Below are 18,877 nucleotides of genomic sequence, written 5' to 3' on the forward strand. Positions count from 1 at the left end.
GGATGTGCAAAGCATATCATGACTGTAGTTGCATTATGATCTTAACTTTCTTTGCAGTTCTCTTCTGTACATGCAGTGTATTCTTAAGATCCTACTTTGGTGCAGACAATTTGAAAACAAGTTTGTAGTCATTCCTGTTGTAGTAAAACTGACAACTTTTTGTCTGGGAAAATGAAAAGCATGAATATTCCATGAACATCCCATTTTTCTTCTTACAGCTGACTTGTAGTATAACCCTGTTACCTGTGCTCTAAGGCTGTTTGAAAGCTTACTTGCTTCTCAAGTATTTAAAGCTTTTGATCAGGAACATGATGATGTTTATTCTGTTGGATAATCAATTTACAGTAAATTATATCATTAAAGAATTTAATTTTTTGCTTACACCTGAAAGGAATCTGGTAAGTTCTGAAATGAATCATGTTGGCATTCTCGTTTGTTTGGTAGTAGCAACACTGGTCATGAAGCTTTGTGTAGTCATAAGGGCTACCTAGCCTAGGTTAGGTCTAGATTTAAATTTTTAAAACTTCTTGGAATAATTATTCAACTTTTTTCCAATGAATGGTCTATTTGCAGCAAGTACTTCCTTTAAGTAATTGAAAAATTGCTGCTGAAATTCATTGCTATTAAAATTCATTGCTATTAAATTTTATCGTCCCATGCTATATTTATAGGAAGATGCAGGCGTTCTAGTATCTTAGTTTACTATAATAATTTGACTGAAATATGTGTTTCTTTTTGAATTTTTCAGTCTGCAAATGTGGAGGCCCAGTGTGCAGGTGTCTCAGAGGATAACACCCGTCTGTCAACAACCAGTCAAGGATATGTTTTACCAGAAGGAAAAATCATGCCAAACACAGTCTTTGTTGGTGGAATTGATATAAGGGTATTACATACTTTTAATTGTTTTAAGATAGATATAGGGCACTTCAGTGGGATGGAAATGGGATGCAGCTCCTGGGTTAGTTTTTGGTGGTGTTTTTTAACGTGTCTTTACCAATCTTAAAGTATTGCAGTGTCATGAGAGAATTTTGGAACAGGTGAGTTAACTTCTTACTGTAGTAGAAGATGGGTTTAAAAAGGGTACTGGCTACCTTAAATTTGTTCTAAACAGCTGAATGTATTTGAAGAAGTTTAAAACTTTGTTTCTTTCAGATGAATGAAGCAGATATTCGGAGTTTCTTTGAAAGATATGGTACTGTGAAAGAGGTGAAAATAATCACTGACAGGACTGGTGTTTCCAAAGGGTGAGTAGAACATAAGTAGTTCTTTGAAGTTGATGTGGACATAATTTGTCATAGGTTACATAAGCAGCTGCTTAGCAACTCACTTGATGTGCTTAAGCATTAATGCTAGCTGCAGTTTTTGTTGTGAATTAACACTGAAGTGTGTAAATCCAGGTTGCCCCTAAATTTGTATAATCTTATAGACAGTCAGAAAAATCAGGTCGTTCCCTATCTCCTCAGGGAAGAGAGAGGGGTTACTGTCACTCAACCAGTGGAAACAAAGCTTGAAACTTGTGTGATGCCTATGCAGACAGTTCTTCTGTAGGACCTGTCTGATGGCTAAGTAGTTAACAATCTGGAGAGAGGTCAGGATGGTTAAGAGAAGGGATAATGGTTTATTCAGGGCAATGGGACTGCACTCTTCTGACACTCAGGGGATAGGTTGTAGAGAAAACAACCAAGCTCATTTGGGTGAAGAGTGAAACTAAGTGAACAAAGTTAAAGCAAGGGAAATTCCCATTGGATATAGAAAAATTCTGAATTGTCTGTGGTGAAACATTTAAATAAGGATGCTTAAGACCTTAGTTTGAGTTCTGGGGAAGCTCTCCTGGTTTTGAGGTTATCCCTCCTTTTAAGAAGGAGACTTCACCTTCTGGAGGCTCCTTCCAGCCCAATTTTTCCTAAGATTCTGTGAGGAGATCCTAAAAAGTCACGTTTTTTTCTTAGGCATATGTGGTAATGCACGAGCTGGAAATCTGTTTTATTTTCTCATATCCCTTGCTAGTCTTCATGGTGAATTCTGATGTGCCATTAGCCAGTGTACATTCTAAGTATTGATAATGAGTTGGTATACTCCATTGATTGATACAACTGTTCCTATAATGCTCTGAAATTATATTCATTTTATAGATAAGCTAGGAGGGCAGTGAAATAAAATGGAAAAACCTCTTCAAGAGTCACTTCCCTCACTGGTGTCACTGTTCCTGTAATGCCTGATTTTATCCATACCTTTGTAGTAAATACAAAATTTGATGATTCAGATCTCAAAAGGTGTGGTTTTTTTTTTTTACTTTCTGATCTAGTAATATCAACAGTAGTGCTCATTTTGTGTAGCTGAAATGGAAAAATAGCCCTTACATTGGTTTTGTATTATTCTAGAATCTGGCACTCAACTCCTTTCATTTGGCCCAGTAGTATATGCTGCTAGTTAGCAGTAAATACATTTTCATGTTGAATTATAAACTGATGTCCTGCTTGATTCTTTTGGCATGCAATATAATGTACTTGGCACGTATGCTGTTAACTGCTGATGGTCAAAATAATTTAGCTAACAAATCAAAATCTAGTTATTAAATAAACTTTTTTCTTTTCAGGTATGGATTTGTATCTTTCCTGGACAATGTGGATGTTCAAAAAATAGTAGACGTAAGCTCTTTGTCTAAATTATGTGAAGAAGCTGATATATCAAGGCTGGAGATATGTTCAGGGGAAACCAAGTCACGTACCCTGTAGAGTAAATAAGGGCAAGGAAAGTAGGGATTCCCAAGAAGTAAACTTACTAGAATCTCTACTGGGGGTAGAATCTTTGCATATTGACTTAATTAAGAAAGAGTTAATTTTGGCAATGGCGTGCTTAAATGTTTCGTGACGTTGTATTTCTGGTGGTTCTTCTTTGTTTCTGTGCTTGAAAGCCTTATGTGTGTCTTGCCTGCTTGCTGTATTGGATGGTTGTCATAGAACCCTTGTGCTTATGGCAGATACATAGACCTTTCAGCGCTGTTATTATTGGGAATAACAGTACCATGGAAAACGGCATTAGATTTTTTACTTAAGTCTTAGCAGTTGAAGTTCTGTTTCTTGTGGTGTTTGTGCATTTGGATGTTACATGTAGTGCAAGTACTTTTTTTTTTAGGCTTCCTTGACTATAAGATGCAACTGTTCATGTGTCATGGTTTTCCTGTACTTCACACAGGAGATAAAGGGTTAGAGCTGTAACAGATCTTCTGCTCTTAGAGTTCAGAATTGGTTCAGTAACTGTGAAAATAACATGCAGTGAAATATTTCCCTCTCTGTAGTATGCCTCAGAAAACTCCCCGTGTCTATGAAGGATGAACAGTCTCTCATTTGCTTCTGAAGCTCTTGGATAGGGAAGTAAATCTGAAAGGCAAATCCAGAAAAATGTGCCAGGCGCAAATGTAGTGTTCCTGTGATGTGTTCAGATGTGTTTGCTGGCTGTCCAGCTCCTTAAGAGAACACATTTGAACAAAGTGGAGAGCATTGAAACTCCAGCAGGGGATTCTTGATTCTCACCAAAAGAATTCAAAACCTTGCTGTTCTTTAATTCTCATAGTATGCTGACAAAAATACTGCTATTTTGAGCAATAGACTTCATCCAAGTATTTTTTTTTTTACTATGGGTTACATTTATTGTACTAGATAAGTGTGGAATGCTTGCTCTGAGGCAGCAGCCTCTGTAGAGGCCTCTTGAGTAGCATTGTCATTTGAGCCATGTACATTGCTGATTTTGTGTGCATTTCTTTGAAACTAAAAGCCCTTGGTGTATCTCTATTATAGTACTCACTGATGTGACTTTGTATATCAGAGGTTTTGTTATGGCCCTAGATAGTGTGCTGGCAAAACTGTACTCAATCATTGCAAGTCTGAAATCGTGCCTTCTGTGGGAACTAGCATTTGGGCAGAACTTGAAGAATGAGAAGTTATATGTATCTCAGGCATTTGTGGACTACTGAGGAGTATTTCCAGCCCTTTATTGCAAGTCTTTCAGATGCTTGTAATCCAGAGTTTGGGTATTTGAGGAAGATGTGAACTGTATTTGTTTGTTTCTTCATTAGTCTGTGTGTTGCATAGATGCTTTGCCCAAAAAAGTTGCAAAATGGCATGTTTGTTGGATGTTCTGGAGGAACATGTGAAAATTTCCCTAGAGAGAATACAGTAGTATGCAGGTAAACAGTAGTGTTTAGACAGCCTTTCATTTCCTTTAATACTAGGTGAACAGCTTCTAACATGTTATGTGAAGCCTGTTAGAAAGTTTGTGGGAAGGAAGGTAAGTGGTGATGTAAATAGGGTTTCAAGGGAACCTACCTTATGGTCACTCTACAGTAATACCCTTACTAAGGCAAGAATAGTTTGAATCTGTTTTTATAAAAGCAGAAGGCTGACAGTCACTAATATGTAGTTGCCAACTACTAGTAGTGCATGTTGCTATTAAGGCAAGTGATACATAGTAGGTTTGGAGAGTCAGTGGGTAGGTGATGAGTGTGATGACAACACTGCAGGAAATTGAAGTTGAAAGGTGTAAGGTGTTGAGGTGGGAGAGGAGAATGGAGGCTGTTGAGCCTGTGTGTGAGTTGATGATATTCTGGTGTAGAAGCAGAGTACAGTGTTTTTAAAATCAAACCACACACCCACCTCACTGATTGTCCAGCTTACAGAATAACCTGTCTTTCAGTCACAAATCAACTTCCATGGCAAAAAGCTCAAACTGGGGCCAGCGATTAGAAAGCAACAAAACTTGTGTAAGTATACATAAACAAGTTTATTCATATTACAAGTAGATATTATCCATTTGTTTTTTCTTAATTATACACTATCATTCTTGCAATTCCTTCCTATCTGATGTAATACGTATATTACAACTAACGTTCAGTTCTGAATTTTATGACCTCACTACTTGTGTGATGTTGTACAGTTTTGATAATAAAACTCAGGTTAGTAGCACAATACAATGCAGTTAATGTTGAGTTAAATTTAAGAGTCAAACCATTTAAGTATTTTTGCAGCTTGAATTCTGAGTATTAATGAAGTACATGTGAAAATGACTTTACTAAAAACACTTTATTTCTTCTCTGCTTTAAAACAAGGTTCTTATGTGCATCCCAGACCGTTAGTGTTCAATCCTCCTGCACCACAATTCCACAGTGTATGGAGTAATCAAAATACAGAGACATACATGCAGCCTCCAGCTGTAATGAGTCCAGTAACACAGTATGTTCAGGTAAGACTGTTCATGCCACTGATGTTCAATCATAAATTAGATATTTTTGAAGGTGCAAACACATAGAACTTCAGGAATACATATTGAGATTCCGATCTTAATTTTACCTGCTTGTTTTCATATTACTTTCACCAATAACAAGCGCCCAATTTCAAACCACTTTAAAAGAATGCCAGCAGCTTAAAAAAATTGATTCAGTGGTGTGATGTCTTTCTAAAACAAAAGACAAGGAGATAATTTGTATTTTAAGAGTAAGAAAACAGTTGAAGGCTAAGATTTAATTATATAATAGTTCTTAAGTGATGTTGTTACTTGTCACAGATGCACTTCACAAATCAAGTGCATCCAGATATTTAATACTCTGCTGCCCTGCCTCAGAATAAACCACAAACTTAAAATGTATTTTTTAAAACAAATGTAAAACCAGAAGTTGGGTGTGGTACTTTTATTTTAATCTTCCTGGACAAATAAATTCTTGTTTCTGAACTGCTGTTGTGCCTTTGTAAGAGCTGTGTTATGGCATCTGCTGCTGACAGCTGTGACCAATACTTTATGCCTACAGGACATCACTTTACTGGTACTTCAGATAAGCATTCCTACTGAGGTATAGGCAGAGTACTTCTGGCCTTGTTATGTGTCCTGTACTGTGAATAGAAGGGCTTCCACATTAGTCTCTTCCTGTATTAACCCTGTATGATATGGCAATGCAACAGGGAAGCATTAGTTGCAAACTGATTGTTTTGTGTATTTTCCTAAGGAAATGAAGATGAGCACACTGCAGTGACTCACAGAAATATTTTCTTTCTAAGGCAGAGAGCTTGATAGTAGTACTCTTGCTGATTTTTCCATTGGAAGAGGGAAATGGCATAGGAGGAACTGGTTCTTAGATGCTGGAATGTGCCTTTATTCTATGAGGAAGCTGAGAAGGTTCCAGGTTAACGCTGTCAAAATACTTGCAGTGAAGAAATGCTGGGAAATCTTCTGAATTGTAATGCTTGGCTTGCCTTTGGCTTCAAGAAACTGATCTTCAGGCTGTAGTCCTTTATTTCATGGTAGTTGGTCTGTTTTGGGTCTGCTTTAGAAAGTTCATGAGATGAGTTGTACTTCTGAAATTACTTAAAAGATGAGCTACAAGTAGATGTGGGATTTTAGATAAGTAATACAGTTTAGAATCCCACTTTCTTGAGATTTTGAGTGCCTGAAGTGCTGAAGCGCCGTGGGAAATCTGTATGGGCTGTTTTTAAATAATGAAGCTAGTCTGAAACAGGAATTGAAGTAACAATGCGACTACGTATTTCTAAAAATGTGCTCCTGACATTACAGATACCTTTTATCTTGCTTCAGAGTTGCATTTTTAAAAAGGCTTTATTTTGCAGACATACCCATACAGTTCACCGGCTTTATTGATACAGCAGCAAGTTCCCGTAGGGTATCAGCCAGCCTACAACTATCAGGTATGTCATTCTCACGTAGCAGCAGAAAGGGTGTTGGATACCTGGCAAAACTTGAATGGAACGAACAGTGTTAACTGGAGACTTATCTGTTTCTTTTTCTGTGAATTCTGTTTCTCTTCAGCTCCTGCTTCACAGAAAGCAAAACCAAAAGATGAAAACTGTTGATTAACTTGGCATATTCTTTTTTTAGTTTGGTTTTTTTAATATGTAGTGATAAAACAACTTCCAAATTAGCAAAACTACATGGATCAGTAGTATTTTTTTCTCATGGGAAGGAGCTTTGCATTTGTACATGCTACAGTGCAGGCAGTTGATGTTAATTACATAAAACAGAATCACTGTCTTATCAGACTATATAAATTTGGGGTGTATGTAGAGAGGGGATGTGCTCTTGAGCTCTTAAAATCCCTGGGAAGGTACTTAACTGACAGTCATTTTTAACTTAGAAGTGAAATGTATGGGTAAGTCCTGTTATTGAAACTAAACCAGAAGTAGTAACTGGAAGTAACTAGAGGTTTGAGGTATTTTCAGTGTGGCTGCTGTGATTTCCCCTTATTTTCCTAATCTTTAGAAATCTTATTTTTGAATTTTTTTGAAACTTGAAGTTTTTGAATTTTGAAAATCCAGAATGAGAAGAGGAGGGAGGTAGTTGAATTTGTGGATGGCTTTGTGCTAAACACTGTGTGAGGTACACATGAAAAAGCTATCTTGCTGGACAGAAGAGTGTAAACTTCTGTTTAATGAAAAATCCAGACATGAAGTGTTATAAATGGTGGCTCTTAAATAGCAGTTACTTGCCTGTGTTGGAAATAAATGAATAAAAGCTGGTTCTTGTCCAATTTTTGTTTAAGGTCCAACCACAATGGCTTGCTGGGGAGCAAAGAAATTATGTTATGCCTCCGGTAAGTCTACAAAGTTAAACTTCTGGAACTTCGTGTTCTCAATTAGCACACTGTTTTGACAGCTTGATACTTTTAAAAAAAAATCAAACTTGTTTTGGATCTGTATGTAATCTGGTCTATACAAATCTGCAGCTGCTGATGCAGTATTGTTTAGGATTTCCTACTGACCTGGTACTTTATTAGGAGCTGCCTGGCAAAACAGAACTATGTTTTATGGTGTTAGTCCATATGTTTTGGTCACAGAATTCTGGAATTTTAATATGAACAGAATTGATTTTTCATGAAAGGTTGAAAGAAAAATAAGTGGTGACCTGATGCACAATCCTGAGTCATAAGATCTGTATAACATTACTACTTAATGTTACAAATTGTTTTAAAATCTAAAAGCCTCAAAATATTCTGCTTTGCAAATACTGGGTGCTTTTGGCTCCTTTCTACAGCTTTTTTTAAATGATTTGCCACAGACTGTAGATGGTGCTTATGGCTTCTAAAGAGATCACTTGTTTTCTGTGACTTCACACAAGTGATGTCCATAAGAGGAAAAAAATTGTGTATTTCTTTAAGTGCTGGAATTTAAACTTGCATCTTAGGCATTTTTGTGTTCTTTGGCTGTCATCTTGTATTTATTGAGTACAGTTTCTATTAAGTATTTATAAGCTGTAATAGTTAATTTTCTTCTGAACAGTATTCTTTCAAGCTAATTCCCAGCAGATGTCTGTAGAATGTGTGGAAGGTAAATGGGGGGATGAAATGAAGAAAATGGAACTTTGTGGATATACATTGCTGCCTGCAGGCATCTGACAATTCTGTCACTGATAGTATTAGAAGACTACTTTATTCCTGCTCGCTTCCAGTCCTGTGTACTAAGCTTAAGCTTTACTTGGAGTTTCTCAGTAGAGAAGCAGCATTTTTCCTTTTCACAGGAAGTCTGTATTTTTGTTAGTAAGAATTACCTTTGCTCTACTGGGGGAAGAAAGACTCAAAAGAGTTCAGAAGTCACTAGAATACTGAGTATTACCTTAATTGGCTTGAAATAATTTTTGTTGAACATATCCGTGGACATGATACTGCAGCTGTGTATCGCTTAGCAATTAAACAGTACCAATACAAAGAGTTTTTAGAGTAGGTGTGCATGGTGGTTTTCATTAGATGGTTAATCTTGATTGCTTATTGCAGATGGATTGCAAATGAGCAGAAAACTCTTCTATAACTGTCTGAGTTAAGCTACTTTATCATTCTTTACAGACTCAGAGAGGACAGGCACATAAGGAGATAGGAAACTTCATCCTTCAGCGTACTGCTTTGTACCTACCTATTTGTTTGGTGGATAGTCACAATTTCTGTTCATAAATGGAATGCCCCAGTTGTTATGAGGTCAGATATGATACACCTTTTGATGGTTAGGGATGGTGCTCATGAAGGAATAGTCTGCTAACACTGTGGGCTTCCTATCTCACAGTATTGTCAGTTGGAAATGACAGTTCTGATGTTCAAGGGCTTTTAGGATTGTCAGGTGGCACAGCTTATGGTTGCTGTGTGTAATCACAAATAACATCCTAAGACTGATGTTGCAAGAAACTGAAAACTACAGCCAAGTCTGGGTAAATCTGATTACTTTGAGGGAGAAAAAAGTTGCCTCTGAAAAGTGAGAATGTTTAGCTTTGCCATTGAAATCTTGGTTAAATTGGCTGTAAAAGCTGCCAGTCCTCTCTGGAAGCATCTGGAAGGATCGTTCCATGAAGAGTAACTGTTTTATCAGGCTCTTTGCTATTGTAATTAAACTCTGCACTGGGTTGCCAATTGCAACACTGCAAGCGGAGGGAAGTGGGGAGAGCTCTAACATGGCTTGTGCTTTTCTAGACCTTTTTCTGTCTTAAAATAGTATATTGGCATGAATGAGAAGGAAGCTTCAAACAAGAAAGCTGTATAGAGAAAAGCAACTTCTCGGAAGGATGATGATGATGTTTTGCTTCACCTTCATTTGATTGTAGTCTTCAATCTCGAAGTTTCCTGCTGGTGTCTCAAATCCTCAGTGAATGCCTTTATTGCTCAATATGCTTCACAGCAAAAGCCATGCATGGAGGAAGTAGATCGAGGAGCTAATCTCAAGAGTGATTATAATGGGGAGAAAAGACATTTATTAGAACCTTTTCGGAAGTAGATCTGTCTTAATACAACAGATCAGGATATGGTATTTTTCCCACTTGTGAAGCTTATCCAAAGCATGAAGGTAAAGTTGGCATAACTCATGGATAGGTGAGGACCAATGACAACACAACTGTGCATGTTTTCAGAGTGTTACTGAAATACTGCAATATTTCAAAAAAACTATGCAGGTTTATACTTCAGTAAGCTATCACTGTGCTGAGGATCCAGAACTTATACAGACAGAATGTGTTGTCCCAGAGCCCACACAGTCGTCTACTAGCAGCCCACAAAAGGTAAGGGCTTTCTCAAAACTTAAATGTTTTTTGTCATAAATTCTATTCATAGAAATTTGCACATGAGGATTATGTGGCTTGGAGAGGGCCTCTGACCAGTATTGTAGAAACTAAAGTTCTAGCAACTGGCTAGAATGACAACTCAATCCACTGTATGTGATTTCTGCGTACATAACTTCAGCAGCCTCACATGTTTCCTTAAAGCTGTTAGTGCTTGTCTAAAGTGCTGAGGGCTGTATAAAATGTGTGTTCTACTTCATTAAGTACAACGTTTTTAAGTGACAAGGCTTTACTTAATCTGCTGAGAATTACAAGGGGAATTACAGGTACTAAAAAAGGTTAGGTAGCACTGCCTGCTGTCCTAGAGATTTATTGTACACTTCAAACATCTGAATCAGTAATGCTTTATTCCCTTCACTTTTTCTTTTGTGGAAAGTGACCCCAGTTTGGACAACAGTTGGCTCTGAATTCAATTTTCTAAAGGAGACGTCATTTTTCAGCTGTCAGGCTACTCCACAGCTGAACTGGTGTGTCACTGGTCAGAACTGTGGTGATGTAACATCTAGGGGCGATTAATGAGTTATCGAGATTAAAAGATTTTAAAAAAAAAGCTCAGGAAACATACGGTAGTTGGGAAGAATCCTGAATGCGAAGTAAACCCTGTCACACATGCCCACTGCTAGTAGTGGGCTAACTAGAAGTCAGTATTGTTGTAGATGTACCTATAACTGTATTTCAGAAGTCCGTGGACAGGAGCATACAAACAGTAGTATCTTGTCTGTTTAATCCTGAGAACCGTCTGAGGAACACCTTTGTATCACAAGAAGACTACTTTAAGGTATGTAGTGAAAGCAAAATTAAATGCCTAGAACACAGCTGAACTTGAATTTGTTCACCTACAGGATACTATAAAGATGAAGGGATTTGTGTCTGGAATGCCATTTTAATTTCTTGCATGTACTGAGGTGTGTGGGTCTGGCTCTTAATTGCTTAATGCTGGAAGTAAGCGCTGAAATGGGAATCAGTGGATTTAACCAAAACTGCATAAAAAAATGCTGAACAGTCAGCTCATGGACACTTAGAGCATAAGACTGGCTAATCACTTCTCAATGACAAACTGCTCAAAGTGCAGTGGGTAACTCCCTAGTTTGGATAGAGGATGTTGGGTTTGAGCCTTAATAGTCTTTACACCAGTTAAGTACCACTGGATGGTGGCTCTTTGTGTAAAGTCTATGCTTTAACCAATAAACTAGTCCAGGTTGGTAGCTGGTCATCGTATTTTGCTGTATGTGTTCAGTTTTTGTAGGATTGCAGTTTCTGATTACATTCCAAGTAGTATTTAATTTCTGTTGTTTATTAATGTTATATTTAAGACTTTGCCTCCTTTTTTCAAAGGACAGACATGTGACTGGCATGTGTACAAAGGCAGTATTTATCAGTTTTAGAGGGTGTTGAATAGAGCATAGAGTGTCTCGAGATACTTTTCTTGAAACTTCAGTGGCTTTATTCTGATCTAGAAAGTTTTTTCCTGTCTCTTCTCCTATCCCATTCCAGGAGAGGAAGGCGCATCACTTCAGAAAAGGAAGAACGGTACTCAAAAGTGTTTGATCGACAAAGACTTTAAAGTATCTAAATTCATTAACTTGATGTTACTACAGTTCAGTTTAGCAATATATGCAGTGTAACCTTTTTCAAAAAGTTGCTTCAAGTTGAAGTTTGTGTTCCTGTTCTATCTGTTCCAATACAGTTGTTTTTGCTTGAGTAGTTTGAAGTTTAAAGTTGTAAGAGTTGACGAACTTCCAGGTTTTATTAATCGTTTGCATGCTTCCCCTGATAACTGAAATGTTACAGAGTTTATATGGGAAAAACATTCTTGGTTTGTTTAGTGCATGTGGATTTTCTTGTGAGCTTTAAGGTACAGTTTGCATGTTACACTTAGTTTTTCTTAAACCACAATTTAAGTGACTAATACTAACCAGTTACCTCTTGCAGTTTAAAAATGGAAGCAGTTATTTGCCCGAGAGGTTGTATTTTAAAATGGAGCTCTTAATCAGTGGAACAGAAGATGTCAAGTTGTAACTCAACTGAAGCCCTTTAAGTCCTGGTTGTCTTTAGACTACATAATCAAATGTGGTTATGTTCATTAATGACATTTATGTACCTGCAGTCTTGAGCATCATTATTAGTTTTGGGAAAGTAATTAAGAGAATCCTAAAATTCTGATATGTAACTTAAGATGCAAGAATGTAATTAACTGTATAGGCTACTCAGAGTATGCTTTTTTACTTGAAAAATTTTAGCAATACCTGTATGTTAAAATTGTGAGGAAAATACTGCATTTAAAACATGTCTTTGTTATGTGATGTGAACTGTTAATCAAAGAACATCTGTAAGCTTATTTTAATAATTATGTAGATTTTAGTCGTGTGTTTTGAAACAATTAAAATAAATTTTTATTTTGACTTGGCTTCCCAGACTTCTAGTGACATACTAATATACTAATATTTTATGCTATCTTGAGAGACATACAGCATAATAAAGATTTGTTGAAGCTATTGAAGGTTTATTACCCTATGAGAATTCCACTTACTACAAATGCATAGTAATAAACTTTATTTTGTAGCAGTTATTAGCTCTAGTTTTGAAAGACTAGAACTGAGAGCTGTATTCATTCTTGTATCTGTGTTGGGTCCTAGTCTGCTTTTCTTCTCCTGTTCCTAACACCTCAATGTAAATGTTGCCTCCCTTGTTGAATAGGATTGCATGTCCTGCTTCAAGTTTCCAGAAGGTTTAGAAGTAGTAATGTGGAATGTATAATGACAAGGGAACTGAGTTGCTACTGACCCGCATGTGTAAGGGAATCTGGCTGCAGCATGAAAAATGTCTAAGGACTGCTTATCAGGAGTGTTCTGGGTAGCATTTTATTAAGGGGGTGGGTGGGGTGGGGGGAGAGGGGAAAAATAAATTATTACAGGTTTTGGAGCCACTTTATGCAGAATTGTACCAATGTTCTGATAACATAAGTAGATCTGAAAAACCCCAAGTTGATAATCTGTGCTCAGACTGTTCTGTGTCACTAAAGATACTGCATTAACTGTTCCAATAATACCAGTTTGCAGTGTTTTTCTCAGACTACTGTTTTAAAGATAGTAGCTTGATAAACGTTGCTTGTGTGTTACCAGCTTCTTTATAAGTGTTCTTTTTCATCTTACGCAGTTAAACTCAATAGTTCTTTGAAAAAGAACAAATCTGGAGTTTTCTGAATAGCAGGAACCTTTCCTTTGCAACTTTAAGTACCTAAACAGCCTACTTGAGCTGTTAAAGCTGTGATGCCAGTTTATTGATAAAGGTAATGTTTTCTTTGCAAATGCAAAGTTCATTTTGGCTTAATGTTCTAGTTGGCTTGATTGCCCTGGGATGTATTTGAGGCTTTATGCTGTAGCTATAAGAAAACACAAAGTGCCTGTGTGTAGCTCTCATTGAAGAGTCTCAACACCAAAACAAGAGATAAAACACCAGATATTGTCATAGAGTGCATATTTTATGTTTATTTGACCAAGTGTTACCCGTAGGACCATCTGGTGAGTGAGTAGGTTGTTCAGTACGTTTGAAATGGTGGTGCTAGATATGAACTGCTCTTACAAGCATGCTGAGAAGGCTTATCACAGTGAAATGTATAGCCCGGGCCTTATGAGTGCCATTTATTTTCTCTTCCATTAGATCACGTTGTGCTGGTTTTGTTAGCCATTTCTCACCCGTAGGAAACTAATTTTTTTATTCCCATCTGGGAATTGTACATATTGTGGCATATGCCAGTAACAGTAACAAGTTATAACTAAGAACATGCATTTTTAATGTTCTTTTGAAGTACCCTATAAGCATAACACAAAAACAGTAGGTAAATCTCTTTTGTGGTGCATTCAGAAAGTTGAAACATCTGTTTAATATGGCTGTAGCTGAAGGCATTTCCAAGATAGGAGCACAATTGGAAGTTCTTTCAAATTTTTATCTCTTGTATTATTAAATCAAGTGGACTGTATTAATTGCATAGGCTGTAGTGAGGTCTCGAGGATCCGCTTGTGCGGGACCCAAAAGCGTGCAAGTCTCCTTCAAAAAGACAGCTTTTTGTCAAAAGAAAAAATCATTTAGACAAGATAGAAAAATTCAGTGCTTTCATTTGTGTAGTATTATAGAGCTATGACACTTGTTTTATGGTTCTTGCCTGAAGTGTCCCAGTGAGCTGCTTGGTGCTGTGGCCTTTTTGTACTCTTTTTACAAGCTTTGCCACTTGACAGAATCGTTCGTGGAATGAGACAGCCAGCCAGATGGTGTTGTTGGCTCTCCATTAGAATGATTGTCTGGCACAGATGCTAATTCCCTGTCAAAATGGGAATATTTTTTTTCCTTCTAGGTATTTGTGTGTTAAACCAAGATGCTAAATTCTGTCTTACCTGAAGGTGATCTGATCTTTGAATGCTACAAAGAAAGAAAAGGTTTTTCCCTTAATTGTATTTCACAATTTCAGAAAAGAAAGGGTTTTCTTTTATATACCTTAATGGAAAATATTTTTTGAGAAGTCCCCTAAAATGTATATAGTCTATATTCTTTGCAGGAATGACTTGGTAGACCAGTATGATGTGTAACTTAAAATATCAGTGTCTGCCACTTTCCTTGTAGCTGAGAAAGTTAAAAAAACCCCAAACAAAAAACACCACCCTGAACACTTTCACTGTAACCATTTAAATGAAGGTGGCACCAGTCGAGTTTACAAAGACCTTTGCCCCAGTGACTGTTCTGGCTGTAGCTGCTCTGAATAAATTCAAAGTTTTTTTCCAGTATTGTGAATTTCTGTGTACTTGGTGCTCAAGACAAACATGAAAGAATTGTTAATTCTTTTAGCTTAAAGTTGAGATACTCTGTAGTAATGAGGACAGGTTCTACATTTTAATGTTACTGTAAAATATGATGTCAGGGCTGAAAATAAGTATCCATACAGTAACTACTTTAGGACTAGCAGTATAATTAAAATCACCAAAACTCTCTCAAAAACTCAATGCGTAGTCCAGTGAAGATGCAGTATATTTCTGATACAGTGGAGTATTAGAGGTACTGCTTGTAGACAGTGCTTTGCCTATGGGTGTGCAACACTCTGCTGCTGTGCTTGGGGGGGTATGTTAGTAATCGTGCCCTCTAAGCTTCTAGCTGTTGGCCAGTTCCTTTTAGTACTTGTAAGTCAGGGGTTCAGATTTCAGTGGATTGTTTGAACTCTCAAGAAGGCTGCTTTCCTTTTCCCCTACTCCATTCAACACAACTCTGGCCTTGCCCTCTATATGATTTCTGTTTGATTTAGAGGACTAATATTTTGCTGAGTGTTGGATCCTTTTCGCTAGAACAAACTCAAACAAGTGGTTTTCCCCTTTATTTTGTGCTGGTTCCTTTAGCACACAATGAATGAGTGTTCAAGGAATTCTTAAACTTCTTGTGCAGTCTTCCTAGAGTGATTTAGGACTAGAACTGCCAGTTATTAGAGGTGATTGACTTGTTTACCTGGGAAAAACTTCCTCGAGCCTGTAGTGCTGCATGGGGTTGTTGTGACACAAGTGCAGGACTCAGCACTTGGCCTTGTTGAATCTTGTCCCATTGGCCTCAGCCATTGATCCAGCCTGTCCAGATGCCTCTGTAGATCCTTCGTTCCCTCAAGCAGATCAACTTCTAATTTTCTCCCTGCAAAGCTTCGTGACGTACTCTTAAAGTATCTTTCTCTTACACACCTACTGGGTGGAAATCTCTACAGGTAGTATTTTTAATTACTGGGAGAAAATCCTCTTCAGACTTGGGGGATTTGTAGGACAGTACCCCGTTGCACTGCGGAGCTGCCCTGGGATTTAGGCTTCAGGTCTGCCACAGATGGTATTTTTACTGTAGCCATGAGAGGGCTCCCGTGTTCAGTGCTACATAAAATATCATATTGTAGTTAGGTGTCAAACAGCAATTAAGCTAAAGATGGTGTAGGTCAAGGTATGTATATATAGCATATAGACAAAACCTTACATTGAGAATAAGATTTCCCTTACTGTCCCTGAAGTTAAGGCTGTAATTTGCCTTTGAGAAAATACGTAGAACTGATTTATATAAAATACCAAGAGTAAATTTCTTTTTAAAAAGAAAAAAGAAGTAGGTCTCTTCCTTTTTGTTAGATGTTTCACTTGTGCAGATAGAAGTTACCATTACAGCACTAAATGTTAGGAATGCTAATTGAGGTTGATTGCTTAGTGCTCCTGATTCTACTTTCACTAGAATAGAGATCTTTATGCATAATTAAGGAACTTACTGAATTTTTTTCTAAGGAAAAATGTTGTAACAACAGATCTTTATTGATAAGACACTTCCTGTAAATGCTGGACTTTATCTTTTCTTGACAGGGAAATAAATCTGTGTGGTCTTGCTATTTGAATGTTATAATGGCTTTCATAAAACTTGTCAGTTGTGCTTAGCTCACTGTTGCAGTGATTATTCCCTGGCTTAGGAGACAGCCAGACACAGAAATACTTGTTTGCTTAGGTGGTCTGTGGTAGTTTCATTAATTACAAGTGCAATTCTGTTAACAGGTTTTAAAAACAGATTTTTTTTTTCAACAGAAGGTAAAAAGGATCAATAGTGGTGGAATTTCAGAAATGGTATTTCAGTGCTGTGTTGCCCGTTAGTAAATTGTGAAGCCGGGGCTGATGAGTGAGCTGTGTTCTGCTGTGGTTCCTGGGGATGTGGTGCACAGCAGGTGGGAACGCTGGGCTGCTGGAAGATGGGCAGCTGCTGTGCTGTGTGACAGCTCACACCAGAGCAGGCTTTCTGACACTGAGACAGTACAAAACATGTCTACTGTGGTGATGGAGGCCCGAATATGGATTTTTGACTTCTCTTGCTATGTGTACCTTAGATTGTGTGTGTTCAGCTTTTAATTACACTCTTTTAGGTAATTGATTCCATGTGGGAGTGTCTGTAAGAGACTGAGGCTTGAGCTGGGAGGTCAGGTGGATTGAAATAGAAGATAACACTGGAGTTGGCACCTTGGCAAACCCTTGTATGTCCAGGGAGAGAATTTTCCAGGCTCTGGTGTAAATTCTGAGCTGTGGTAGAAACATTTAATGGTTTGGCATAGCTGAGCAAATGTCTGCTGACTCTGTTTCCCTGAGCCTGGGGAGATAGATGTGACAGAGAGGCACATCTGCTTCTGAAAGGTGCCTTATTTGTGCTTTTTCAAATTATTAAGCAGGTCCTAAACTCAGGCCAGCTCTAACTGCAAGCAGAGCTCCTTTGACCAAGTGAGGTTGGGTTACTAAGCGAGCAGGAAACCATACTTATTCTTTAAAGCTAAGCTTTAAAACTGTTCTTTCAAGTGGCATTTGCAAATAAATGAGACAAATATTTTTTCATCATAATCCTTGAATTCTCTCTCCTAGACTTTGATCCATTTTTGAGAAATTATGCCAGAGTATAACATAGCCCAGTATGGGGACTGAGCTGGGTGCAGCTGAAGATGTAGCAGTCCTTACAGACTAAAGATATGTGAGGAGTTCACTGTGTTTGTAGTATTTCTTATTCATGTTATGCTTTGTAATATTTCAGTGTGGTCAACCCGGATGGATGGTAAAAATCTGAGCCTAATGTCTGCTTTATAACCATCTGGGTTCTATTTCTGTGCGTTGATCTTCACACTGGTGGTGGACCCAGCTGTGTAGTCCATCTTCAACATAGAATTGTACCAGTTGCCATGACAGCGTATAGCTACCTGCTAGTGACAGAATAATAAGCATCTGACTTCTTTGATAACTGTCACAATGTAATTTAGTCATCAGCCAGCAGGTGGGGCATTAAGCTAACAAAAACCTACCAAATACTGTAATTTAAAAAACGTTTCTCTTGTGGAATGCTACAGTCTGTTCTTTTTACAATAAAAGCTGTCCGTTGCAGAATGTCACAGTTTATTGTAGGCTAATGAATTTCTGCGTTAAAAAATAAAGCTGTAGGAAATGCAGTGAAAACACTTTGTAGGTGACCTGATGTCATGTTACAGTGTGTGGTGGTTTTGGCAGAAAGGCAGGGTTTGTTAGCAGGTTTGGTGCTGGTTCTGAGTATATTGTTGGGAGAGAGCTGGGCACTCCAGGGAAGCAGGACAGGGAAGTTTAAACCACTGATGTATTCCATAGCTGAAAAATTGCTGTCAGCTTATTTATAACTTCTTCAGTTCCTCTCTTCTGTACGATGCTTACAAATCAAATCCTTAAATGAACTTGACAGTATTTCAAGGGGGTGTAAGTCCAAAAAGGCTTCAGTCCTCCTTTCTGCTTTCAGGTAAGTCTGGTTGATTCTACAATCCCAAGAATTTGATAAATTCTTGATTTTGATAATTTTGATTAAATAATCTCGATTTGAATTTGATAAAATATATCTCCATATATTATGAATGTATTAACTTAGCTGCCTTCTCTGTTCCCTTTTTTCCAGAGGTAGGGTTGAAATGAGTAAGAGCATGGACCACTTCTTTAAATTGGATACTCATTCTGGATTTCTCTGTTCTTGTAAATGGAACACAGTAATTAGCAATGGATGGGCACTCAGCTGTGTGGCTTACCTTTGTTACCAGTGTTTAGTGTTGTCTGCTGTTTTCAGTGTTTCCTAGGGCCAGATCCTTCTAGGTTGGTTTGAGGACAGGAAGGGGTTATCTAGCAGAAGTTGCGGATAACTTTAATTTTCAGTTCCTGTGTCCGCTTCCCCTAGGGAATTATGAGCTCTCTGAAATGTTTGCTTTCTTGGGTGACATTTTTCCATTATAAATGATACTTTA

General features: G+C 37.7%; 1 protein-coding gene across 1 annotated transcript; it reads left to right on the forward strand.

Annotated features, from left to right (window-relative positions):
• The first annotated feature begins 754 nt into the window (after positions 1-754).
• Positions 755-11,643, forward strand: DAZL (deleted in azoospermia like). Its single transcript, XM_074150782.1, has 10 exons — positions 755-883; positions 1,153-1,244; positions 2,597-2,648; positions 4,693-4,759; positions 5,105-5,238; positions 6,615-6,692; positions 7,544-7,594; positions 9,931-10,035; positions 10,775-10,873; positions 11,590-11,643. Exons 1-10 carry the CDS (start codon positions 845-847, stop codon positions 11,641-11,643), a joined length of 771 nt encoding a protein of 256 aa, XP_074006883.1. The 5' UTR covers positions 755-844.
• The last annotated feature ends 7,234 nt before the right edge of the window (positions 11,644-18,877 follow it).

The sequence above is a fragment of the Numenius arquata genome, chromosome 7, assembly GCF_964106895.1.
Source record: "Numenius arquata chromosome 7, bNumArq3.hap1.1, whole genome shotgun sequence".
NCBI lineage: Eukaryota > Metazoa > Chordata > Aves > Charadriiformes > Scolopacidae > Numenius > Numenius arquata.

What these genes read in the sequence shown, in the direction of transcription:
- DAZL (XM_074150782.1), top strand. Translation starts at nt 845, where the DNA reads ATGCCAAACACAGTCTTTGTTGGTGGAATTGATATAAGG. An exon ending in TTGGTGGAATTGATATAAGG is followed by an intron (nt 884 to 1,152) that starts GTATTACATACT and finishes TGTTTCTTTCAG; the next exon opens with ATGAATGAAGCAGATATTCG. An exon ending in CAGTAACACAGTATGTTCAG is followed by an intron (nt 5,239 to 6,614) that starts GTAAGACTGTTC and finishes TTTATTTTGCAG; the next exon opens with ACATACCCATACAGTTCACC.